This window comes from Aspergillus novofumigatus (genome assembly GCF_002847465.1).
Source record: "Aspergillus novofumigatus IBT 16806 chromosome Unknown P174scaffold_6, whole genome shotgun sequence".
NCBI lineage: Eukaryota > Fungi > Ascomycota > Eurotiomycetes > Eurotiales > Aspergillaceae > Aspergillus > Aspergillus novofumigatus.
In genome coordinates this window covers 719,916-742,150 of record NW_020194279.1, presented here as the reverse complement: position 1 = coordinate 742,150, position 22,235 = coordinate 719,916, and the positions used below count along the sequence as shown (strand labels likewise).

Sequence of the window (22,235 nt, the reverse complement as noted above, 5' to 3'; positions counted from 1 at the left end):
GGTGTTAGGGACGAGGAACGAAGATGTTGCATCAAAATACTTTTGAGGAGGTGAAATAAGACAAGGTTCGCAATACCTAGAGTGAAGTCAGGCAGGTCGGTGATCTGAGTTATTGATTGAAGATGGTCGGAGGTATGACGTCGATCCTCTTATCTGACAGGTTAGAAAGTAGGCTGGCTGAAGGGACATGGAAACATAAACATTCGTCAAAAAGGTAATATTGCGATAAAATCATTCTAAAGCAGCCAGATACAGATAGATCAGAAGATATGCTCGAGGTAGGCCATCGTACGGTAGCATATATCAGTTGGTAACAAGTCGTTGTTAAGGCAGAGAGAATGAATGTGCGACATTGGGCTTCTGATGGCATAGTTATCAAGGGATGGATGCATCTAGAGCTTTCAGTTGGAAATTACAGGTACTTAACAAAAGAGGTAGGGTACGAAGTACTCCGTATTCATAACATCTTACCTTACCTACCTTATCTACAGTGGCACGTCAAATGTTTGAATCCAATGTATTTACCGCTAGCCTGATTAGGGATCCGGATAGATTCTCAACAACTAGCAGTCATAATAGTCCTATAAGCGATATTATGATGCTTTCTATGAAGCGTATAATGATTCTATCCAATACTATAGAGCCTAAATATGTATAATTGCATCTACAGTGATTACTTTTAGTAAAGCGCCGTGATATTGTTAATTTGAGAGGGTATCTTAAGATTTAAATTGTGGCAGTATAGGCAAGGAATTTCCTAGTTAAGCTACGGTAATACCACTGGTTTCAGACTTTTGACCTGCCACTGTAGGTACCTTAGGTGCCTTGGACATAGGTAACACAATGAATAGAGACAGTATGCACTTAGTGCCAGCATATACACCTATCAAGTTTAGGATTTTGTTTCTGATGAGTGCTGGAACTGAGGATTTTATCAAACACCTTTCTATACTCCGTAGCTAGCACTTATTTGACTAGAATTACCTTAACAATCCATAGAATTCCTGCTGATTTTACACTGGTTTTAGACTCATATGGAGTACTTTACTTGGCACAGCGTACTCCTTACTGGTATAACACAAGGTAACTAAGGTACCCAGCAAAGGTAGGTACATTACAGCCAGAGATTAAGGTAGTTCCGTAGAGATGTCTCACCAATAGGAAGAAAAATCCTCATACAGGAATCCTAGACACCGGGGCAGACCTGCATATCCTGCCTATGATATAGTGGCAGCGTTCTTTCTCTACCTCCCTTACCGGGGTGTTTAGAGCACCTCAGGTAGAAAGATACCCTAGCTCTTTTCACGCACAAACACAATATGGACTGTCGAGGCCCTTCATATACATACGATATATATTACGGATAGATCAGAGACAGGACTTCTTGAGGGGACATCTTTAAACTCCTAATACCTCATCTACTTGTATCTGGGACTGTCGTAAGGTATCTGTAGGGTGAATGACTACAGTACCTCTAGGTAGGCATGTATTATTATTATGACCATGCCTTGAACGTACCAGGGCAGGTACTCACCGGCTTCGTTTTACCGTATAATTACCCAGCCAGGGCCACCTCCAATTATTCCGCTGTCACGGGACCTTCAATAATTCGGAAAAATGTTGGCATTTCATCTCAAACCGAATTTGAGATTCCGTCCCTTCGTACCTGGTCTAGGTTGGTTGCACGGAAACATCATTTAAACATTGACTTGAGAGGCAGTATGTCCATTGATGTTCAATTCAAGCACATCCTTATTCGATTATTGTCTCCCGCTAATATAGATTGTATTCTAGGTTTCCGGCACCACGGTCAAATTCAATCGCCATTTGCCTGTATCACTTAGATATTGGGAACCATTCCCAAGCACCCAGTCCACACAATGGCAACTTTCAGTGCTGTTTCGAAGAGGCCATTCATAACATTGCCGTTTCTAATACCCTCCTGCGAGCCGGTGGCTCTGGAGTTGCGCCGAAATCAGTCTTCATACAGACGTACGAAACAACGTCTTCGCGTTAAGCCGGATGCCTCTTTTGGCTTCTCTTCGGATCAATCTCAGGATCACATTATCTTCAATCCTCCTTCGAGCGCTCCGTCCGTCTTTCATACACCGACAAAATTTCTTCCCCCTGATGATGCTCGGAGAACCCTCCGCACCGACGTGTCAATGAAAAGTGATCAGAATCCCGCAGATCTTCCTCCTGTATTCAATTCGCCAACGGAGAAAAAGTATCACCTGACTCCGTCTGATATAGAGGAAATCCGCAAACTCAGACTCAGCGACCCTATGACTTGGAGCAGGTGGAAGTTAGCCAAGCGATTTGACTGTTCTCCGATGTTCATCGGTATGGTCTGCGAAGCCAGTCCTCAGAAGAAGGAAATTCAGAGACAGGTCTTGGAGGCTGTCCAGTCGAGATGGGGTTTGAAAAGACGGATGGCCAGAGAAGACCGTCAATTGCGGAAAGAATCCTGGGGCAAGGATGAATGAATATTGAATAGTACAAATTCTATGCTGTACACAAAGACTTAGTTTATTATGTCCCTACTTTCTTTGATCCCCTCACTGTGCCTTTTCCATCAATCATGATGTGTTTGTGCTATATTATAAGCATAGGTAGCATGGTGCCGTATCACAATTTACCATATTTGGATCTATTCATAATACGGCCATAGTTATTCAAGCTTTCCAATTGGTTTTGCTATTTTGCAAATGGAATACCCCTCTAGAAAGTGAAATAACCGAGTTAATCCGCTCCGTCTGTTCGGTTTGAAGTGCGGTTCGCCTAGTCGCGGCAGGAGGGAAAAAGGGTCGCGTGCGAGCGAAGATATCTCGATTCTCGGCTCCACGTTTAGGTAACAGCTCTCCAATAATCATCCAATAATGATTCATCCGACAAACCATAGGTGATTCCTACTGTAGCCGCCCAAATGCCCCTCCCCCTCCGTCGCATTGCAACGTCCCTGACAGACCAAACTCTTCATAAGCTCTACAAAGGATATCCTCAATCTGTTATCAAAAGAAAGTGCTGGGGATCACAACTTATCTATCCAAAAACAAACCATACATACGCTCACCGATCCTTTTACGGTAACATTAGTGACCAGAAAATGGCGCCGCAACTGGAACCATTTTTCACGCAGTACGTTTGTACTCCGTGGAATTTTTGTGGAATATTTCATTGACTGACGTCCAAAATGTGGATTATTTCAGGGTTGATGAATTGTCAAACTCTTTTATCGACCGTATGGCCCTTTGGTTTGATTCCCACTTGACACATACTAACTAAAGCCAAGGGTTGCGAAAGGCTGTCGCGATTCCATCTATTTCTGCGCATGATGAGAACAGGAAGGATGTCTTCAGGGTAAGCAGTGCAAGAACCATTTCTAGAGACGGACTGATGACGTGTTCAATCTTAAAAGATGGCGCATTTCCTTGCCTCCGAATTAGAGGCACTTGGAGCCGAAGTTGAACAAAGACCCTTGGGTAAACAACCTGGCAAAGAGCATCTTGACCTTCCCCCCGTTGTCATCGCTCGGTATGGCAACGATAAAAACAAGCGGACGATCTTAGTCTATGGTCACTATGATGTGCAGCCTGCCCTCAAAGAGGATGGCTGGGCTACTGAACCTTTTGAATTGACTGTAGACGATCAAGGGAGAATGTTCGGCCGTGGAAGTACAGATGACAAAGGTCCTGTTTTAGGTTGGCTGAATGTCATTGAAGCCCACCAAAAGGCCGGTGTTGAGCTGCCTGTCAACCTTCTCTGTTGCTTCGAGGGCATGGAGGAGTATGGCTCAGAAGGTTTGGAGGAATTCATTCAATCCGAAAGCAAGAAGTTTTTCAAGGACGCAGACGCTGTTTGCATCTCGGACAACTACTGGCTCGGAACTGAGAAGCCCTGCCTGACATACGGTTTGCGGGGTTGTAACTATTACTCCGTCAGCATCTCAGGTCCCGCGCAAGACCTACACAGTGGTGTTTTTGGTGGTTCTACCCATGAGCCGATGACGGATATGATGAACATCTTGTCAAAACTTGTTGACCCTAAGGGCAACATTTTGATTCCTGGCATTATGGACCTCGTTGCGCCCCTCACCGAAGAGGAAAACTCATTGTACGGCAAGATCAGCTATACGATGGACAATCTCCACGAGTCGCTAGGTAGTAAGACGAATATTCATGCAACAAAAGAGAGAACACTCATGGCAAGATGGAGGTACCCATCTCTATCTATCCATGGCATCGAGGGCGCATTCTCTGCTCCTGGCGCCAAAACTGTTATACCAGCGAAGGTTATCGGGAAGTTTTCAATTCGAACCGTTCCAAATATGGAAAGTGACGATGTGAACAAGCTTGTGTTCGACTACATCAAGGCGGAGTTTGCCAAGCTGAATAGCAAAAATACTCTGGACGTGTGGCTTCAGCATGATGGAAAGTGGTGGGTTGCTAGCCCCAAACACTGGAACTTCACCGCTGCAAGCAAGGCTGTTAAGCAGGTCTTCGGTGTAGAACCTGATATGACTCGTGAAGGCGGCAGGTACGTACACTGTTCGAGTTTACTTTCCAGAGTTGACTACTTACATCGCGGTGCAACGGCTAATGTCGACATAGCATTCCTGTTACTCTAAGTTTTGAACAAGCAACAGGAAAGAATGTATTACTCCTACCGATGGGTAGCTCAACCGACGCTGCCCACTCGGTCAACGAGAAACTGGACAAGAAGAATTACATCGAAGGTACCAAATTACTTGGTGCTTATCTGCACTACGTTGCGGAGGAGCCCGTCGGCGGAGTCTAAGATAGTGGTTATCCAACTCCGCGCTGAGGACCAGACTCGTTGGTGGTGTAATGCAATGTATTCCTGGGTAATATTGCCTCTTCTACGGTTGCCATCTTGGTCTACTGCGGACGCAATGTGATCTTTCAAAGACTGAATTACAATTCTGGGTCCTGTTCAACACTCCAGCAATACAGGCGCATCTCAGCTGTCTTAGTTTGCTCAGCGTAGCAGAACATTCAAAACTGTGGGAGTCAATCTTCCTCTCATTCACGAGTTGTCCATTGGAAACCCCTATTTGAAGCTAGACTCTACGCAACAGGTAAATCAGACCGCCAATGAATGTGGGAGGATTTCATTGTTCTAGTAAGATGTAGTCTTCCCACTTGCCCCACGTCACTTGACCCGATGGAGATAAACTTCGGACTTAAGAATGCAGCTAACAAGACACGCGACGACGCGACTCAGCAATACGGAGTAGATGCTAATAATTGTGCTGGGCTCCATTTTAAGCCTCACTTTGGGTAATTCTTAGCGCACAACCGTGTCCCGTTTTCGCAAATACCCTGCAGCAGGAAGACGTGGCGTATCGCTAGACGAGCATGATTGAAATTTCATGACCAAAAACGTATCCGCTCCTTGATGATGGCATCTGCGAAGCGCTTACAGGCGTCCCAGGACCCTGAAAGCTTCAATGATGAAGGCGGCGGCACGTCTCTGACGTTCACTTCGGTACGACTATCAATATATGTTTTGCAATCAGCGAGTTTGACGTGATTATACAGCGCAAACGTATTCGTAGGTCTGAAACGTCACGGTCGGAAGAAGACAACGAATCAAGCGATGCTGAGACAAGGACTTCTTGTTCCATCACTGAGGCTCTGGATGATGACGAGGATGAATTGGAGCTGCGTGCTACACAAGCAATTCAAGAGAAATACTCTTTCGCCAATGAAGAACCGAATATCCCTGCTGAGCACGGCATCCTCGAGCGCGTCGAATGTTACAATTTCATGTGTCACGATCATTTCCGAGTCGAATTGGGCCCGTTGATAAATTTTATCGTGGGCAAGAACGGTAGTGGAAAGAGCGCTGTTCTCACTGCCATAACTCTCTGCTTGGGTGGTAAAGCCTCTGCAACCAACCGTGGTCAGAGTCTGAAAAGCTTTATCAAAGAAGGGAAAGAGTAAGTCGCATCTTGCAATATAAACGCAGGCTTCTAACCATGTTTCCCTCTAAAGAAGTGCAACTATCATCGTGCGACTGAAGAACCAGGGTGATGGAGCCTATATGCCTGATGACTACGGAAAGTCAATCATAATAGAACGTCACTTCTCCAAAAATGGCACGAGTGGGTTCAAGGTCAAAGCAGAAAATGGGCGTATAATTTCCACTAAGAAGGCGGAGCTCGACTCAATCATTGACTATTTCACACTCCAATTTGATAACCCCATGAACGTCCTCTCACAAGACATGGCTCGCCAATTTCTCAGCACCTCTAGTCCTGCCGATAAGTATAGGTTTTTTGTGAAGGGCGTTCAGCTGGAGCAACTGGACCAAGACTACAGGCTTATCGAAGAATCTGCCGATCAAATTGAAGAGAAGTTGAGAAACAGAGAGCAAGACATCAGGATTTTAAGAGATCTAAAAGATACAGCGGATCGCAGATTGGAAAAATCAGATCAGCAGGAATCACTCAGAAGTCGCATTAGGAACGTTCGAAACCAAGTGGCCTGGGCTCAGGTTGAGGAACAGGAAAAGGCAAGTCACTTAGCCTGTAGGGCCAGTATTCCTACGTCTAACAAACAACTAGTTGAGAGACTCCTTGGAGGGCGAGCTCGCGCAAACAGACGGAGAGATAGCAACGGCCGAGGCTCAATTGAGCGTATTTGACGTCAATATACAGGACACAGAGCGTGAATGTGCGGCTGCAGCGGAGTTCCTCAACCAAGCCACTTCCAGGCTCGATCAAGCCAAGGGCGAAAGAAACGAAATAAAAACCAAACTGGAAGAACAATTAAGCGAACGGCATGACCTGCAGGTATCCTCACTATCTTACACCTGACATTTCTCAGCTTCTGATTGTCTTGCGCAGGCCGAGCAACGTCAAATCAAGGAATACCTCAGAACCACAGAGACAAGGATTCGTGAAACTCAGAATCAGATTGCTGACGAAAATCGGCGCCTGGCAGATCTTAGTGGCGGGAGTTATTCTCGAAAAGAGGAACAAGTCCAACAAGCAAAGACCGAGGCCGCTGAGATTCGGAGACAGTGCGCAGAGCACCAGCAGAGTGCTCGCCAGCTATACCAAGAAGCCGAAGAAGCCGAGATTGCAGTCAAATTAGCTGCCGCTCCTATGGAGAAATTGAAGGCTGAGGTCGACCAGGCAGAGTCCAACTTACGCAATCTCAACAGGGAAGGAATCAGACGTACAGGCTTTCATGAAAGGATGCCAGCACTCCTTAAAGAGGTAGAAATTGAACGGTCCTTCTCCAGGAAACCTGTGGGCCCCATTGGAAGTTACGTGAGCTTGTTGAAACCAGAGTGGTCATCTATATTGGAGAACGCCCTTGGCGCCACATTGAACAGCTTCATAGTGACCTCTAAGCGAGATATGAACATTCTTTCACACATTATGCAGAGGGTTGGCTGGTAAGCGATTCCGGAGCTCCGTGCCAGGTGGGTTTGACTAAACTATTATATTCAGCGTGTGTCCTATATTCATAGGAAGTGATGGCCATATTGATACGTCAGAACATGAGCCGGAACCTCACTACGATACAGCCCTGCGGGTTCTTCAAGTGAGTTGGCGAGTTTCACCTTTAATCTTTTTTCCTTCTCCTGAGTTCCAGTTCTGAAATTAAGGCGACTGTTGCCTAACTCTGAGGTTTAGATCGACAACGACCTGGTTCGGCGACAGTTGATTATAAATCACGGCATAGAGCAGATGCTCCTGATTGAAAGGCTGGAAGATGCCTCGTCTGTGCTCTTTGATGGGCCGCGCCCGAAAAATGTGAAGCGATGCTACTGTATTGATGGAACAGATCGGCGCCGAGGAATTCATCTTTCCTACAGTCGAACAGGAGATCCCAGCCAGGCACCAGTCCAAGCCTACAACGGGAGTCCACGGATGAAATCCGATTTAGAATCACAGATCAGGTGATTATTTGATTAACGCTTTAGGGGCTTGCCACGAGCGCTAATATTCGATGTCCACAGAATTCAGCGTGATGTAGTAGCAGGTCTTAGACGCGAACTAAGCAATCAGGAACAGCAGTTGCGCTCCGCTCGATCTCGCCTAGAGAGCTGTAAGCAAGCTATTGAGAGACATAAGCGAAGATCAAAAGAATTACAAGTTCTGTTGCAGAGGCAGGAAGATCAACTGGAAGAGCTCACTGACGCGCTTGAAAGAGAGACTGTCGAGGATGGACATCTGGATGTGCTACGAACAACTCTTCAAGAGGCCGAGGCAGAGAAACGCCTAAACGAAGGGTCTTTGAAGGACAGCGCGGATGCTATGGATGCCATGATGAGAAAATTGAAAGCGACCAAGCAAGAGCTTTCCGCAAAAGATGCCGAAATCTCGACCTTGCAGGAAGAGCTCCGGGTTGCTCAGGGAGAGGAGCACTTGGTGCAAGACAAGCGCCGGAAGATAATTGGTCTTAAAAATACAGCAATTGAGCGGGTCAATGACATCAAGCTCAACAGAACAAGGATTCAACAAGAAAAGGATCGTGTTGCCGCACGTGTCGTCGAATATGAGGAGAAGGCCAGTCTAGTTTCACCACGTGTTGCGATTGATGAAGGAGAAACTGCGAACACTCTGTCCAAGAAGCTTGAGAGACTCCACGGTGATCTTCAACGCTCGAATCAACAGTCAGTATAAGACCAGAGTTTTCTTGACTGTCCTATTGACGGAGTACTAGACTCGGGGGATCCCGTGATGAAATTGCTGCTGAAGTGGAAAGGGCTACTGCAGCCTATCAAGGAGCGATGAAGCAAATTGAGGAATTTAGACTGCTAGCTGACGTAGGATTATTACATACAAGGCGAACATGTCCCTTTGCTAACCGTTTGTCCAGGTTCTCAAAGCAACTCTGAGGCATCGTAAAGCTCGTTGGCTCATCTTCAGGTCGCACATCTCGTCTCGTGCCAAAGCTCAGTTTACATACCTCTTGAGCGAAAGAAGTTTTCGCGGTCGACTATTGACTGATCATAATGGCAAGCTCCTCGATTTACAGGCAGGTGATGTTGAGTACCGTCGACCATGGTCACTGGATCTGACGAGTTGCCTAGGTCGAGCCTGACATAACAAAGGATAGTGCGGGTCGTGGTGCGAAGACTCTGTCCGGTGGCGAGAAATCATTCTCGCAAGTTTGTCTCTTGTTGGCGCTCTGGGAGGCCATGGGATCCCCAGTCCGTTGCCTGGATGAGTTGTAAGTCAGCGCTGTGCTGTTATATTTCTCATTGACTGATTGATATTTCGACAGTGACGTATATATGGATCATATCAACAGGAAAATGGCGATTGATATGCTCGTGAGTTCTCTTTGCAAAGCAACCTGTACTGAATTTGCTTTAACGGTTCATGGCAGATGCTCGCTGCCCGGCGGTCCATTGGGCGACAATTCATACTTATAACACCGGGTTCTAGAGCCGAAATCACCCTTGCACCGGATGTTCGAGTGAAAGAGTACGTCAGCATACGGAAAAATAGAGTTGTGTTGTGACTGATGATATGTGTAGGTTGGCAGAGCCAGAACGTGGTCAGACGAGGCTTCTATTTTGAACAGGATCAGATGCCTGAGTTACAGATTCCTCCCTCGTTTGTTTGGAGGAATTTAAGTGGTCTGTCTCGATCCCTGGTTTCATCGCCTTTCTGAGCGCCAACTTAGATATACCCTGCTGAATAGAAATCGGTTCGAGATAAAGGGAAATGCCCAGCAAGGTGAACTGAAGAAATCTCAGTAGCATTAAATTACGTAGGTCGATCATCCCTGGTTATTGTAGCTTAAATGTGCAAAACGCATAAGAGACCGCCCCTTTGTGCCCTTTGTGCTCTTCAAAAGCGAACAGTCATTTCCAGATCATAATAGATAGTGACTCGAGCACTGAGTAGGCAGGTACTGGGCTAGTTACTTTGACTGCTCAGTAAGGTCAGGTAGTGGACCCTTCGAAGGCGGCAAGGGCCCTACTCACCACCTACTGGTCAGTGGTCATCGCACCATCTCCATTATTATTCACTTACCCGTACGCCTCTACTCAAGAAGTTTTCCCTCCACATACAACACCTTGCATTACTGCAGTGACTTCTTCTTATATTCGTCTAAAATCTACTAACTCAAGTCCTATTGTCTGTGGGCTTCTAATCTCGATCTCCCACTATCCAATCCACCTCCGTACACCTGTCTTCAACTTTCCATACTCTCGATAATCTTCATCCATCCCGGAAGACCTTGAGCTTCCAAGCCTCGTTCCTATTATCGGTTCGCTTGCGAGTGGTCTCTCTGGAGGAGTTCGAACAAATTTAGACTTATAACCTCGCTAACTGGAACCGTACTCGCCTTGTATTGATTGAACCGGAACGCAGACTTTTTTGCTCTGATACAAGTCTTACCTCTAAATCTCTGGGAGCTGCTCAGGATCCGAAACCACAACTTCGAGGACTTCCTGTCCCGGTTCTCCAATCAATCATTCTTCCAATCTCCATTGCAACAACACTGTCTTATTCCTGGAATAACTTGGCCTACCATTTTTGTCTACACTTGACGAAATTTGACTTTCTTTTCTTTCCTACTTCTGGCTATCATGGCAGACGCTCTTGCAAATCAACTCAACAACACAAGCTTAGGGTATGTTCACGTTACCAAGTGGCAGCTGTTTTCAGTTCGAGATAACTCAACTCATACACCCTCTACAGGGAAGCAAACTCGGAAATGAGGTGGAAAGAACAATTGAATATGCCTGCGAAAGACGCAAGACCGCAGACTGAGGTTTGTGGCTTAATAATGGTGTCACTCTTGCATGTGCCTCGTGTCTAACCGAGTTGTAGGATGTGACCGCCACTAAAGGCCTTGAATTTGAAGACTTTTATATCAAACGAGAGCTTATGATGGGCATATTTGAGGCTGGGTTCGAGAAACCTTCTCCAATCCAAGAAGAAACAATACCAGTCGCTCTTACAGGCCGCGATATTCTGGCTCGCGCAAAGAACGGCACCGGCAAGACAGCAGCTTTCGTTATCCCTACTCTGGAACGCATCAATCCTAAAAGCACAAAGACTCAAGCACTCATCCTTGTACCAACAAGAGAGCTTGCGCTCCAAACATCCCAAGTTTGCAAGACTCTTGGAAAGCATCTGGGGATCAACGTCATGGTCACTACCGGAGGGACGGGTTTGATGGATGATATCATAAGACTGAACGACGCTGTGCACATTCTCGTGGGGACTCCAGGAAGAGTATTGGACTTGGCGAGCAAGGGCGTTGCGGATCTTTCGGAGTGTCCTACATTCGTCATGGATGAAGCTGACAAGTTGCTGTCCCCTGAATTTACACCCGTCATTGAGCAGCTCTTATCATTTCACCCAAAGGACAGACAGGTGATGCTCTTCAGTGCCACCTTTCCGTTAATTGTCAAATCATTCAAGGTAAGGCGAGACTATTTTTGTTCGTTTCGAGCTGTCCACTGATAAGCTTCATAAAGGATAAACATATGCGCAATCCTTATGAGATTAACCTTATGGATGAACTTACTCTACGAGGAATCACCCAATACTACGCTTTTGTGGAGGAAAAGCAGAAGGTCCACTGCCTGAATACCCTATTCTCAAAGCTTCAAATAAACCAGTCGATCATTTTCTGCAACTCCACCAACCGAGTTGAACTTCTTGCGAAGAAGATCACAGAGTTGGGCTACTCTTGCTTCTACTCGCACGCTCGAATGCTCCAGCAACACAGAAATCGAGTTTTCCACGACTTCCGCAATGGTGTTTGTCGCAACCTCGTCTGCTCCGATTTGCTCACTCGAGGTATCGATATTCAAGCTGTGAATGTTGTCATAAATTTCGACTTTCCGAAGAATGCGGAAACATACCTTCACCGGATCGGTCGATCTGGTCGTTTCGGACACTTGGGTCTTGCCATCAATCTCATAAATTGGGATGACCGCTTCAATTTGTACAAGATCGAGCAGGAACTGGGAACAGAAATACTGCCAATTCCCCAGAATATTGACAAGAAGCTATATGTCTATGATTCTCCAGAGACAATTCCTCGTCCTATCTCCAATCCATCACAGCCACGTCAAATAACCAATACTCCGGCAAATACGAGCACTGCAGACCGCCGCCATCATAATCATCCAAATAGTGGGCAATACCAGTTCAATCGAGGCCGGGGTTCATACCGTGGACGGGGGCAGGGTCAGCGCCGGAGCGCACAAACCGAAACCAACAAGTTCGGTCACCCTCAGGGCCAACACAGTGGCAAGGCTTCAACAGCGCCAGTGTCATGATTTCGCTGTTGTTATCTCTCACTTGCTTGGAATAATGACCTGAATGTCTACGATCAGTTCGCCTCCTTTTGCTTGCACTCGACCAATGAGAGACCCTCCCGCACTTTGGGGCCTCCTGTCCTTTTTCCGATTCATTTGCTTGGCTCTGGCGATCTATTTATTCCCTCTGATTTACTGCGCGCACATCTTGCCGTTCTCTCCTCTTTTACCTTGAGAAGCGGGTTTTGTTTTTCGAATTGTCTGTACGGTTTGCACTACTTCATTGTAGTGTATGTGGCTTTTTTCTTTAGCCGCTACCTTCACTGCATCATTTGATCTCGTTATTTGCTTGATCCGGTGCCAGTTATGCCGGGTTTCTCGAGTGCTTTTCTTTTAACTTGTACATACCTTCCATTGTTTCAAAGCAACGGGTTGGCGTTTCAGGGTGTTCTTCGATAGGTGTCACTCTTCGGCGTTCACAGGTGTCTTTCTGCAAGGCACTGGTGCATTATCGGCTTATCTTTGGCTTCGACTTGTCAAGTGAACCAGAATTACGGCGGCATACCTCAGCTTCTGACAGCTTCAGACGGGCCAGTCGTGTTTCAGCCCTTTCATGTCCGTCTTGGCTTCGAGGCTGCACTTTTGTGATCTCAGACTCCTACCTGGCTACGTGCATCTGATGGGCTTCGGGAGTTTTTGTCTGATTGCTTTTCGGATTCCATCTTCTCATTCTCCACTCTCGCTAAGTTACCTGTGTGCTGGGCTTATCCGCGAGCATGAAAGCTAGGACATATGGGCAATGAAGGCTCCTGAGTTTGCTCACCCCGGCTCGGCATACCAAAACTTCCATCAATCTTACGTCAAGGTGGAGTTGCGCCATTAATTTGTCTTCCGGCCTCGCCGCATTGTTTGAAGGACGACTTTCTGCAAAGCAACGCAGAAATCAGATACTGATAAAGAATCCAACAAGCGAGGGTTGGGTCTGCGGGATTCAGATGGTTACAGGGCTTGGTTCATCTCGGATGAGCGGATGTGAGGATCAAAGAGTGAAAAGAGAAAAACGCACATACAGGCGCTCCCGACATACAAAAATAAAAAAAAGGAACGAAAAAAACAGGAGGAGAACTTGGGTGAAGGAAAATGGGAAGAAAATTTAGAAAAACGCTGGCAGAGGAGTTCTGGATGGTACCAACCCCTTCTAGGTATATGATAGCCTTAACATTGGTAGCATCTAGTAAAATGTAAATGTTTCCCTCTGTCAGAGCTCTCGAACACTTCTCATATATTTTGGATAGGAATGTCATATAGGGTTCTCATAAATAAACTTGTGGAGCGTAAGTCACCCAGAGATACTGAAGGCTATTTTGCGTTTGGTGCATATGTTGCATCCCGTATCCCTAATACCGGCTCTCCCTAACTACAGCAATAAAAATTATTGCTTACGGGCGTCAACCAGAATTCGCATTTGAAAATGGCTACTGCGGAAAATGATCCCAAGTCCAAGGTCAGGAATTTCAAAATAATACCCGGTTCCGCGCAATCACTGACTTCGTTATAGCCCAGCAGCCTGCGATCTATCATAGCGGGCTCTTCCGCGGGAGCCGTTGAGATTGGCAAGTTCACTGTCACTGGAATCGCCTGTTACTTGAAAATACCTCTGCTGACTCCATAGCAGCGATAACTTATCCAGCGGAGTGTCAGACTATCTTAACTTTTATGATATGTCAGGCTAATCAAATTGTGCAGTCGCGAAGACACGATCGCAACTCAATCGCAGGCTCCCCGACGCCAAAAAGCTCCCATGGCCACCGTTTGGAAAACAATGGTACGCCGGATGCACGACTTTGATCATAGGGAATTCTCTTAAGGCTGGCATCCGTAAGTTCCATCTGGTGGTGCTGCGCTACCATTGTCCAAACTTTTTGATAGAGACTCACTCTAGAATATTCGTAAGGCTTCGTTGCCTTCGACACCTTCAAATCTCTACTTCAGGATGAAAATGGCAATATATCCGGACCAAGGACCGTGATTGCCGGCTTCGGGGCTGGATTCACAGAGTCCCTATTAGCAGTGACTCCATTCGAAAGCATCAAGACACAGTTGTTCGTTGTCACCTCACTTGAATAACCTACCCCATCCCCTATTTAGGTCACAAACTGTTACCAGGGTGCGCCGTGCAACTGACACACGGGAAACAGAATTGACGATAGAAAATCCCCAAATCCTCGTATGCGCGGATTCCTGCACGGCAGTAAGATCATCTTTCAGGAAAGAGGTCTTCGGGGCTTTTTTCAAGGCTTCGTTCCGACAACAGCGAGACAGGCGGCCAATTCGGCGACCAGATTCTCAAGCTACACAATGTTGAAGCAGTTGGCTCAGGGCTACGTCGCACCCGGCGAGAAGCTAGGAACTGGCAGTACATTCGCTCTTGGTGGGATAGCGGGCCTTATTACAGTGTACGTAAGCCTTCGTAGCCGAAGGACGACATTGTGAGCTGTGTCCATCGCTAGTCGATATGCTAATATTACCTTCCACGCAGCTATGTGACGCAGCCTCTTGACACTGTCAAAACCAGGTGAGCCTTTACGAGCTTGAAATTTGCGCCTATAGATTGGGACTTACCCCTCAGCAGAATGCAATCGCTCGAAGCTAGTAAAAATTACAAAAACAGCTTCGTTTGCGCCGCGCGGATTTTCAAAGACGAAGGCTTGCTTACGTTCTGGTCAGGGGCTGTACCACGTCTAGCAAGATTGATCATGAGTGGAGGAATAGTGTTCACAATGTTCGTTGGATTAAGTCATTCTCGTCCACACTTTCGGGTGCTAATTCATCACAACCAGGTATGAGAAGACAATGGAGGCTCTCGACTCTATCGATCCTGAGAGAAAATACATATGACGCCGGAACACTATATGAAGTAGTAGATGCTTTAGTTGTATATATGTCGAAGCGGAGTCAACGGGTTCAAGGTTGGCAGACTGAAGTGAACTTTGTTTCACCGCACCGATGGCCAATACCTAACAGTTAGTTGAGGATGATCGTGCAGGCTAATATCAATATCGGCACTAATGTGAAGGACAACTTTACTCCCCGACGGCATTTATCGAATCTTCTGCAGATATGGCTGCTATCTCCCGGTCAGCCAGCCAAGTTCTGACACTATCCATTATAGTCTCTAGACTTTCGCCGCCATCAAGAACACTGTCCAGATTGTGCACTGTAATGCCGCTACGATGGTCAGTGCAACGACTCTGTCCATAATTGTATGTGCGGATCTTGTCACCACGACCCATCCGAGCGACGCCTCCAAGAACACCTCTCCTTAACTCAACAAGTTCCTGCTCACGAGCTTCTTGTCTAGCCTCGGCCAATTTTGCTCGTAGCACTTGCCATGCCTTTTTCCGGTTCGCATGCTGAGACCGGGAATCCTGCATTGAAACGACAATTCCAGTGGGTATATGAGTCAATCGGATGGCTGACTCGGTTTTGTTTACATGCTGACCTCCGGCTCCGCTCGCGCGCATCTTCTCGGTGCGAACTTCCTGGGGATCAACGTAGTAGTCACTGTTTGGGTCGTCGAAATTTAAAGCACTGTCCATACTGGCCCCTGCCTCTGGAAAGCTGGGAAGAACCATCACGCTGACCGCACTTGTATGGGTACGTCCCTTAGTCTCCGTGGCCGGCACTCTCTGCACCCTATGGACCCCAGACTCAGTCCTCAAAAGATCATACGCTCCGTCTGCGTCGATCTCTACGACTGCTTCGCTCAGGCGATCATCCGAGGGCCCGTCTTGCACATCGAGCTTGATCACATTGGACCGTAGGCCACGTCGAGTACAAAATGCAGTGTACATCCTCAAAAGCTCGAAAGCAAAAAGACCAGCTTCGTCTCCACCTGCGCCGGGGCGAATTTCGAGTAGGCAGGGAAGATCTGCAAAGGGGTGGCGGGGAACAAGGGAGTTTTTCAGGGTCTTTGATATGGCTGGCAAAGTACGGTCGCTACTTTTTAAGTCTTCAAGAGCAAGAGATCTTAGCTCGTCGTCGGTCTCTGGATCTTCAATCAAGGATCCGAGTTCCGATAGGGACTGAGATTAGAATAACCATGTTAGTCAAGATTCACGAAGAAAAGCAAATCTCTCATTTTCGACTTGCCTCGTGCGCGCGATCCCATTCCTGCAACGCTTGCGAGATCGATGCAAGTTCGCCCACTCGCTTCGCAATCTTCGCGTCAAATGAGTCCGTCAATTGGGCGGAAAGCCTGGTATGTTCAGCCGCCAAGGAGCGGGCCCGGGTTAGTAACGCCGGTGAGAGATGAGAACCTGATTGAAAGATTAGTCCATATGTATGCAGAAGACCCTTCGCTTTACGTAGCAGTCAAAGTATCCCTACTCGTGTTCAAGTTCCGCTGTTGTGAGATGGCCCTATGGCTCAATGTGGTCCGAGCCGATCTTGCAAGACATCGAGAGCATATCCATGAGAAGCCAATCATCGTGAGTTGAATATGAGAGAAAGAGCGGTATGAAAGAAAGAGCCCAATCTCAATGCTTTGCGCGCGTTATGAAGCGCGGGCTAGGTGATGGAACTATGGCCGATTAAACTGGCTTGATTGAAACACCTGCTTTTGGAGCCCAGGTAGTAAGCGCCTCTTCAATCACACTGCTTCCGAGCTGCAACCCTTATACACTGATTAAGTAGGAAGCTCCCGCCTTCAAATTTGCGGATTTCTGGATGTGTATTTAGAATTTGATATACTTTTCATCCTCCGGGTTTCATCACGTGAATATATTACAGTTTCAATACAGTATTCTGTAATGGGTCTGTAAAGGCCAGACTGGAGGTTAAGCATATTCTAGATGATAGAATATCTCCGAAACTTGGTCGAATTGTATATAAAGAATGCCTCACTATGTAACTCGCCTAGTGACCTCTTTCAAGGTCCTGTTGCTGTGTTGGTATTCTTCAGGTTTTCCATAGTTCAAGCCATCTACCTGACTTATTCACAGCTCGCACTTTGAAGCAGGTTAAGTGCTGCTGAGGAGCGAATTCTATTATGCGCTGTTTGTTCTGAGACTTGTGTGATACCATAGGTCTCAACGATATCTTATGGGTTGAACTGCCAACATGCTCATTACTTTGGAGTCCTTCACAGTTTTCCTGGCCTGTTTTTCAGTTGCTTGTGGCCTCCAGTCTGTGGAGATAGCCCCTGATACTCCTCTGTCGTCTCTGGTCGCTTCGGCAAAAGCCCATCTTGCTAGTGGTTCTGCACGCGATGCTCTGCTCTACTTCGATGCGGCCGTCTCGCGAGATCCAAGCAATTATCTCACAATCTTCCAGCGAGGTGCTGCTTATCTGTCTCTTGGACGATCTGCGCAGGCATTAGACGATTTTGACCGTGTCCTCCAGCTCAAACCGGACTTTGAAAGCGCACTCCTCCAACGAGCTCGCCTCAGGGCCAAAACTGCTGACTGGGACGGTGCGCTGCATGACTTTGAAAGAGCTGGCAAGAAGCTTTCGGAGGAGTATAGAGAAACCCAAGAGGCACGCGATGCCGCCTTCCAGGCATTCGACGCGGAGAAACAGGGTGCGTGGGACGATTGTGTAGGTCGAGCAAATACAGCGATCCTCAAGGCGAGCACATCACTTGGTTTACGGCAAACTCGGGCACATTGTCGCTTCGAGAAGGGTGAAGTGGAAGAAGGTATCAGCGATCTTGTTCATGTCCTGCAATTCTCTCCGGGCTTGATCGAGCCTCATTTGCAAATATCGTCAATGTCATTCTATGCCCTAGGCGACAGTGAACGGGGTATCTCGCAAATTCGCAAATGTTTGCATTCGGATCCGGATTCGAAAGCATGTGCTCAGCTTTACAGAAAAGAGAGGCAGCTAATGAAGAGGCTGGAGAAACTACAAAAAGCGATGGATTCACGAAAATTCAACAACGCTATCAACCTGCTTGTAGGTGTAGGGGATGAGAAGGGTTTGCTTGATGAGGTCAAGGGCGACTTCGAGATTGCGAGAGAGGCTGGCCACATCCATCCTGCAGCCCCGAGCAATTTGCACTCATCCTTAGTTGAACGGACGTGCGAAGCCTACCGTGAGGTCAGTGGTTCCAGAAGATCATGCTTTCCATTTGCTGCAGCTGACTGGGGATATTTGTTTACAGGTTGGTATGCTCAAACGGGCTGCTCCTTACTGCACCGAAATTCTCCGGCTGAAACCACATTCATTGGCTGCCCTTCTATTCAAAGGCCAGATGGCGCTCGACGAGGAGCGTTTCGAGGACGCTATTCGCACCCTCAACGAAGCCAGAGAACATCACCCGGGATCTCAGGACGTCCAGACGCTTATGCAGAAAGCACATGTGTTATTGAAACGCTCCAAGCATAAGGACTACTACAAAGTTCTGGGCGTCAGTCGTGACTCAGATGAGCGCACAATCAAAAGAGCTTATCGGCAGTTGACAAAGCAGCATCACCCTGACAAAGCCGTCTCGCAGGGCGTCTCAAAGGAGGAAGCTGAGAAGAAGATGGCCGCTATAAACGAGGCATATGAAGTTTTGTCGGATCCCGAACTTAGAGCACGGTATGACAATGGCGACGACCCCAACGACCCCGAGTCGCAGAGGGGAAATCCCTTCCAGGGAAACCCCTTTGGTGCCGCCGGCGGCCAGCAATTCTTCTTCCAGCAAGGCGCGCCACATTTCAAGTTCTCGGGTCAAGGATTCAACTTTCCCCGAGGCTTTCCTTTCCGTTAGCATATTTCGTATACTACTGACCCTACAGCTCATGGTGCAGTCTACCTTATTCACACATCTCTGAACTTTCGCGTTGCCCGAAAAGCACGCTACCACTGCCCCGCCTATTAGGATATCAATCCCGCCTCCCTTTCCATTCGGAACTGCAAAGTGTACGTACTCAGTCAGATATGAAGTGTGATACGGCATTCAATTCTCCTTGTGAATCTGCATTCTGTCCGCTCCACCTCCTATCCCTCCCGTTTATTATCTTTCTTTTTCTCACTTTCATAACGGGAGTTTTAGATTATCACTAGCTAGGTGAATTAACACAGCAGGAGTGAGGGGGGTTGTTAGGCTGATCGCTTCGGCGCATCCGTCAGTGGCACATAGCTAACCTGGAAAATCTTCTCCTTGTGAACAGAGCCATCCTCTTTCTTGTCAACAACCCATATGTACTGTCCACCACCGAGTCCAAGGCTTCTTAGGGTGCCATCGTCATTCTCCACATCAACGGGTATGAACAAGCGTCCTGGGGCACGTAACTGCTCAATGAGAACCGGGTGTAGCTTGTCTGCCGCTGCGCCCACATGGATTGCATCATAAGGGGCCCCTTCCCTCCAGCCAAGCCGACCATCGGCGGTGATGAATTTGACTTTTCCGGAATTTAGGAGAGTGCGACCTTGCTCTGACTTGCTCATGTTCGCCCGGGCCAGGTCAACAAGTTCTGGGATATGGTCCACTCCGATAACCTGACCACTGGCATCATTGGTAGACCTATCTGTAACAAGATTGGCGAGAACATGCGTCAAATAACCGGATCCTGAGCCGATATCCAATACCCGGGATCCGGGCTTGAGGAACTCAACTAAGTATTCGCAAGCATGGCCATGCATATGTGGCGCCGAAATCGTCGCTCCATGTCCGATAGGTTGCGGCGAGTCGGAGTATGGCCTCGAGGGCGCGTAATGGGCGCGATCAACCTTGGAATTTCAGTGTCAGAATATCAGGCAGTGAACGGTTTTATTCTTGGGCTACTGAAGTGGAGGATGCTGGGTGGTGGCAGCGGTAGAAGCAAAGTGATGCTCACGCCCATCATAGCTTTTTTCACCCGGTCATTTTTAATCAGTCCTTCCTTGGAGAGGTTCTCGATCAACTCGGCATTTGTGGTGCCGGAACAGTACCAAGCCATTGATGACTGCTTCCTTGTAAATTTTCTCAGCAGTGTGGTTGTCTTTATGTGCCTTTTCAGCATTCAGAAATCACCTGTTAGATTTGAGAGAATATCCCACTCGGACAACCACGTATGATATTAAAGTGATGGGTAGAATGGGCGCCATCCGGAGAGGTCGCCTGCCGCGGGAGATTCCCCATATTATGTCAATATTACGGAGTACCCGGCCATCGGAGCACCCTTCAATCTCACTAATGCGTCATACCATATAATGATGACAAGTAGATACAGTTGCACTCTTATAGCTGCTTTTTAATTTGCCCATTGCCTCTATGGGTTTACTTACTGGCTTTTCTGGCCTATCGGTACATCAAAGCAGGTATGCATGATGGATCTTGATATACATAAATTGACAGGCTGATGTTGTTGTTTTTGGACTTTATCTTTCTGTATACCTGCAGACTATTGGCTTTCCCTACAAATTAAGTGATACATGCTTCTATGGACTCCCTGTAGTAGGACGTAGCTTCACTTGTTAGCCTACATTGTATCAATTCATATGCTGTGTACAGTGTACATGGCAGTAACCAATGTCTGGGTGTGTGACCCACGGCGTGTCTATATATATAACAACACGGACAGTAATACTGTACTGGGCAAGCAGCAATCATAGATCAATCATTTATACCACTTGATTTACAAGCAAAGTCCATCTAACAACGCAGACGCGACACAGATCTCTAATCACCATCACAGAATAACCATACCACTTCTATCTGCAACGCGAACACTCCACATGGGCTTATTTAGTTAAGTCTCGAGTCATGATCACATGGATGGTGTTATACATAACTCTGTTCCCACATCCACCAGAGTAAACGTCACACTCCCAAACAATCAAGCGCTCAAAGTGGAATCAGCTCACCAAGTCAGATAGGACCAGATGAAAGACCACAAGGTAGATCCAGACACTCAGGTCGAGGTTGATACAATTATACTTGACTATCTGCTGTGCACTGTCATAAACACGTTCCTTTGCACACAAGAAAGAGAGAAGCGATGGCACTGCAAGGATCAGAATACCACTTGGTTGATCCAAACTATCAATAGTATGTTGGAATAGAAGCACCGTTGTAAGCACCAAAGGCTGTGCTGACCATGGACCCCATCTCGTCATTTATCGCTCACACAGCCCTGGCCCCGACGCTGATACATGCCGAGGCAATGTCCCAGGACATGCGCATCAAGCTTCAGCTTCTCGAATTCATCACTACATGCAACCAGTATCAATATCATAGCACAGCAGCAAACAATCAACCACCACCGCATGGATTCGGAGAGCAGAAGGAAGGATTTGCGCTCTCGACTGATCGTCAAATATACCCACCACACTCGAAACCCCAGGCCCAGAGACCACACATTGATACGAGCAACGACCGTACCCAACCCACACTGGACATCGGTCCTGCCATCGCTTATGCATTCATCTCCCTGTGCATCGTCGCAAATGACCATTTGTCCGACACTAACTGGGCCGATATTGCAGCCCAGCTCATGCTAAAAGCTGCGTCCGAGAAACGTGGTTCTCATGGGAGTACAACGCCCGACAAATTGTATGAATTGATAGCCCAAGCACCAGAGACGGTTAAAAAAAGGCCTGAATGGCAACGAGTGGCTGATAAGTATGAAACTTACCTACAGCCACCGCTCGGGGTTCTCTCGTCTAGGGACTTTGAAACCGCACTGAAACGCCTGCCTACGCATCAACTTGGAACCATAATTATCGAGTTCCTGTTTGATCTCATGAGACGCCTGAACCCCCCGGTTCTGTTACAGCTTGAGAGAGGGAAGCTCTACGGACTGAGCCGAGCGGAAACACAGGGGCTGAAAACCAAGGTTGGACTGCGATGATAATACGTCTGGCATAAAAATTATTACAACCAACATAGCGCGGTTCTCACTTTGAGCGCATGAACTACAGTTCATAACTTATGCCAATAGCCGAACAAAGGTCTCAGGAGCAATGCGAACGAAGTGTATTGTGAATGCCAATGCCCA

At 47.3% G+C, this 22,235-nt stretch overlaps 9 protein-coding genes across 9 annotated transcripts; 7 read left to right on the top strand and 2 right to left on the bottom strand.

Moving 5' to 3' along the window:
- The first annotated feature begins 1,638 nt into the window (after positions 1–1,638).
- P174DRAFT_392872 (mitochondrial 54S ribosomal protein mL58) lies at positions 1,639–2,642 on the top strand. Its single transcript, XM_024823574.1, has 2 exons — positions 1,639–1,718; positions 1,793–2,642. Exon 2 carries the CDS (start codon positions 1,881–1,883, stop codon positions 2,484–2,486), a length of 606 nt encoding a protein of 201 aa, XP_024680164.1. The 5' UTR covers positions 1,639–1,718; positions 1,793–1,880; the 3' UTR covers positions 2,487–2,642.
- Positions 2,643–2,971: 329 nt separating this feature from the next.
- P174DRAFT_443533 (M20 family dipeptidase) lies at positions 2,972–4,973 on the top strand. The gene is made up of 5 exons (XM_024827858.1): positions 2,972–3,138; positions 3,210–3,241; positions 3,293–3,360; positions 3,419–4,536; positions 4,611–4,973. Exons 1-5 carry the CDS (start codon positions 3,107–3,109, stop codon positions 4,795–4,797), a joined length of 1,437 nt encoding a protein of 478 aa, XP_024680163.1. The 5' UTR covers positions 2,972–3,106; the 3' UTR covers positions 4,798–4,973.
- Positions 4,974–5,421: 448 nt separating this feature from the next.
- P174DRAFT_375363 (DNA repair protein SMC6) lies at positions 5,422–9,506 on the top strand (the record flags this gene model as incomplete). Its single annotated transcript, XM_024822621.1, has 13 exons — positions 5,422–5,508; positions 5,562–5,962; positions 6,018–6,562; positions 6,597–6,817; positions 6,872–7,428; positions 7,484–7,577; positions 7,670–7,935; positions 7,996–8,652; positions 8,703–8,805; positions 8,859–9,026; positions 9,073–9,212; positions 9,267–9,315; positions 9,372–9,506. 13 exons carry the CDS (start codon positions 5,422–5,424, stop codon positions 9,504–9,506), a joined length of 3,423 nt encoding a protein of 1,140 aa, XP_024680162.1.
- Positions 9,507–10,548: 1,042 nt separating this feature from the next.
- Positions 10,549–12,587, top strand: dhh1 (DExD/H-box ATP-dependent RNA helicase DHH1). Its single transcript, XM_024821435.1, has 2 exons — positions 10,549–11,425; positions 11,482–12,587. Exons 1-2 carry the CDS (start codon positions 10,886–10,888, stop codon positions 12,289–12,291), a joined length of 1,350 nt encoding a protein of 449 aa, XP_024680161.1. The 5' UTR covers positions 10,549–10,885; the 3' UTR covers positions 12,292–12,587.
- A 1,154-nt stretch (positions 12,588–13,741) lies between these two features.
- P174DRAFT_514020 (putative mitochondrial tricarboxylate transporter (Ctp)) lies at positions 13,742–15,406 on the top strand (the record flags this gene model as incomplete). The annotated part of the gene is made up of 9 exons (XM_024832045.1): positions 13,742–13,774; positions 13,829–13,883; positions 13,946–13,966; positions 14,017–14,148; positions 14,225–14,372; positions 14,469–14,726; positions 14,810–14,845; positions 14,903–15,052; positions 15,111–15,406. 9 exons carry the CDS (start codon positions 13,742–13,744, stop codon positions 15,166–15,168), a joined length of 891 nt encoding a protein of 296 aa, XP_024680160.1. The 3' UTR covers positions 15,169–15,406.
- Positions 15,056–16,989, bottom strand: P174DRAFT_514018 (putative mitochondrial translation release factor (RF-1)). The gene is made up of 3 exons (XM_024832044.1): positions 16,660–16,989; positions 16,423–16,589; positions 15,056–16,355 (listed from the first exon to the last, which is right to left on the bottom strand). Exons 1-3 carry the CDS (start codon positions 16,757–16,759, stop codon positions 15,354–15,356), a joined length of 1,269 nt encoding a protein of 422 aa, XP_024680159.1. The 5' UTR covers positions 16,760–16,989; the 3' UTR covers positions 15,056–15,353.
- A 154-nt stretch (positions 16,990–17,143) lies between these two features.
- P174DRAFT_443529 (DnaJ and TPR domain protein) lies at positions 17,144–19,431 on the top strand. The gene is made up of 2 exons (XM_024827857.1): positions 17,144–18,369; positions 18,434–19,431. Exons 1-2 carry the CDS (start codon positions 17,392–17,394, stop codon positions 19,022–19,024), a joined length of 1,569 nt encoding a protein of 522 aa, XP_024680158.1. The 5' UTR covers positions 17,144–17,391; the 3' UTR covers positions 19,025–19,431.
- Positions 19,202–20,230, bottom strand: P174DRAFT_443528 (protein-L-isoaspartate O-methyltransferase). Its single transcript, XM_024827856.1, has 2 exons — positions 20,094–20,230; positions 19,202–19,986 (listed from the first exon to the last, which is right to left on the bottom strand). The coding sequence occupies exons 1-2, from the start codon at positions 20,193–20,195 to the stop codon at positions 19,357–19,359; spliced, it is 732 nt and encodes a 243-aa protein (XP_024680157.1). The 5' UTR covers positions 20,196–20,230; the 3' UTR covers positions 19,202–19,356.
- A 619-nt stretch (positions 20,231–20,849) lies between these two features.
- P174DRAFT_443526 (uncharacterized protein) lies at positions 20,850–22,231 on the top strand. The gene is made up of 2 exons (XM_024827855.1): positions 20,850–21,286; positions 21,370–22,231. Exons 1-2 carry the CDS (start codon positions 21,121–21,123, stop codon positions 22,086–22,088), a joined length of 885 nt encoding a protein of 294 aa, XP_024680156.1. The 5' UTR covers positions 20,850–21,120; the 3' UTR covers positions 22,089–22,231.
- Positions 22,232–22,235: the final 4 nt, after the last annotated feature.

What these genes read in the sequence shown, in the direction of transcription:
- P174DRAFT_443526 (XM_024827855.1), top strand. Translation starts at nt 21,121, where the DNA reads ATGAAAGACCACAAGGTAGATCCAGACACTCAGGTCGAGGTTGATACA. An exon ending in GTTGATCCAAACTATCAATA is followed by an intron (nt 21,287 to 21,369) that starts GTATGTTGGAAT and finishes TCGCTCACACAG; the next exon opens with CCCTGGCCCCGACGCTGATA.
- P174DRAFT_443529 (XM_024827857.1), top strand. Translation starts at nt 17,392, where the DNA reads ATGCTCATTACTTTGGAGTCCTTCACAGTTTTCCTGGCCTGTTTTTCA. An exon ending in CGTGCGAAGCCTACCGTGAG is followed by an intron (nt 18,370 to 18,433) that starts GTCAGTGGTTCC and finishes ATTTGTTTACAG; the next exon opens with GTTGGTATGCTCAAACGGGC.
- dhh1 (XM_024821435.1), top strand. Translation starts at nt 10,886, where the DNA reads ATGATGGGCATATTTGAGGCTGGGTTCGAGAAACCTTCTCCAATCCAA. An exon ending in TAATTGTCAAATCATTCAAG is followed by an intron (nt 11,426 to 11,481) that starts GTAAGGCGAGAC and finishes AGCTTCATAAAG; the next exon opens with GATAAACATATGCGCAATCC.
- P174DRAFT_392872 (XM_024823574.1), top strand. Translation starts at nt 1,881, where the DNA reads ATGGCAACTTTCAGTGCTGTTTCGAAGAGGCCATTCATAACATTGCCG.
- P174DRAFT_443528 (XM_024827856.1), bottom strand. Translation starts at nt 20,195, where the DNA reads ATGGCTTGGTACTGTTCCGGCACCACAAATGCCGAGTTGATCGAGAAC. An exon ending in TGAAAAAAGCTATGATGGGC is followed by an intron (nt 19,987 to 20,093) that starts GTGAGCATCACT and finishes TGAAATTCCAAG; the next exon opens with GTTGATCGCGCCCATTACGC.
- P174DRAFT_443533 (XM_024827858.1), top strand. Translation starts at nt 3,107, where the DNA reads ATGGCGCCGCAACTGGAACCATTTTTCACGCA. An exon ending in CTGGAACCATTTTTCACGCA is followed by an intron (nt 3,139 to 3,209) that starts GTACGTTTGTAC and finishes GGATTATTTCAG; the next exon opens with GGTTGATGAATTGTCAAACT. An exon ending in ACAGGAAGGATGTCTTCAGG is followed by an intron (nt 3,361 to 3,418) that starts GTAAGCAGTGCA and finishes CAATCTTAAAAG; the next exon opens with ATGGCGCATTTCCTTGCCTC.
- P174DRAFT_514018 (XM_024832044.1), bottom strand. Translation starts at nt 16,759, where the DNA reads ATGATTGGCTTCTCATGGATATGCTCTCGATGTCTTGCAAGATCGGCT. An exon ending in ACAGCGGAACTTGAACACGA is followed by an intron (nt 16,590 to 16,659) that starts GTAGGGATACTT and finishes TCTTTCAATCAG; the next exon opens with GTTCTCATCTCTCACCGGCG. An exon ending in AATGGGATCGCGCGCACGAG is followed by an intron (nt 16,356 to 16,422) that starts GCAAGTCGAAAA and finishes TTCTAATCTCAG; the next exon opens with TCCCTATCGGAACTCGGATC.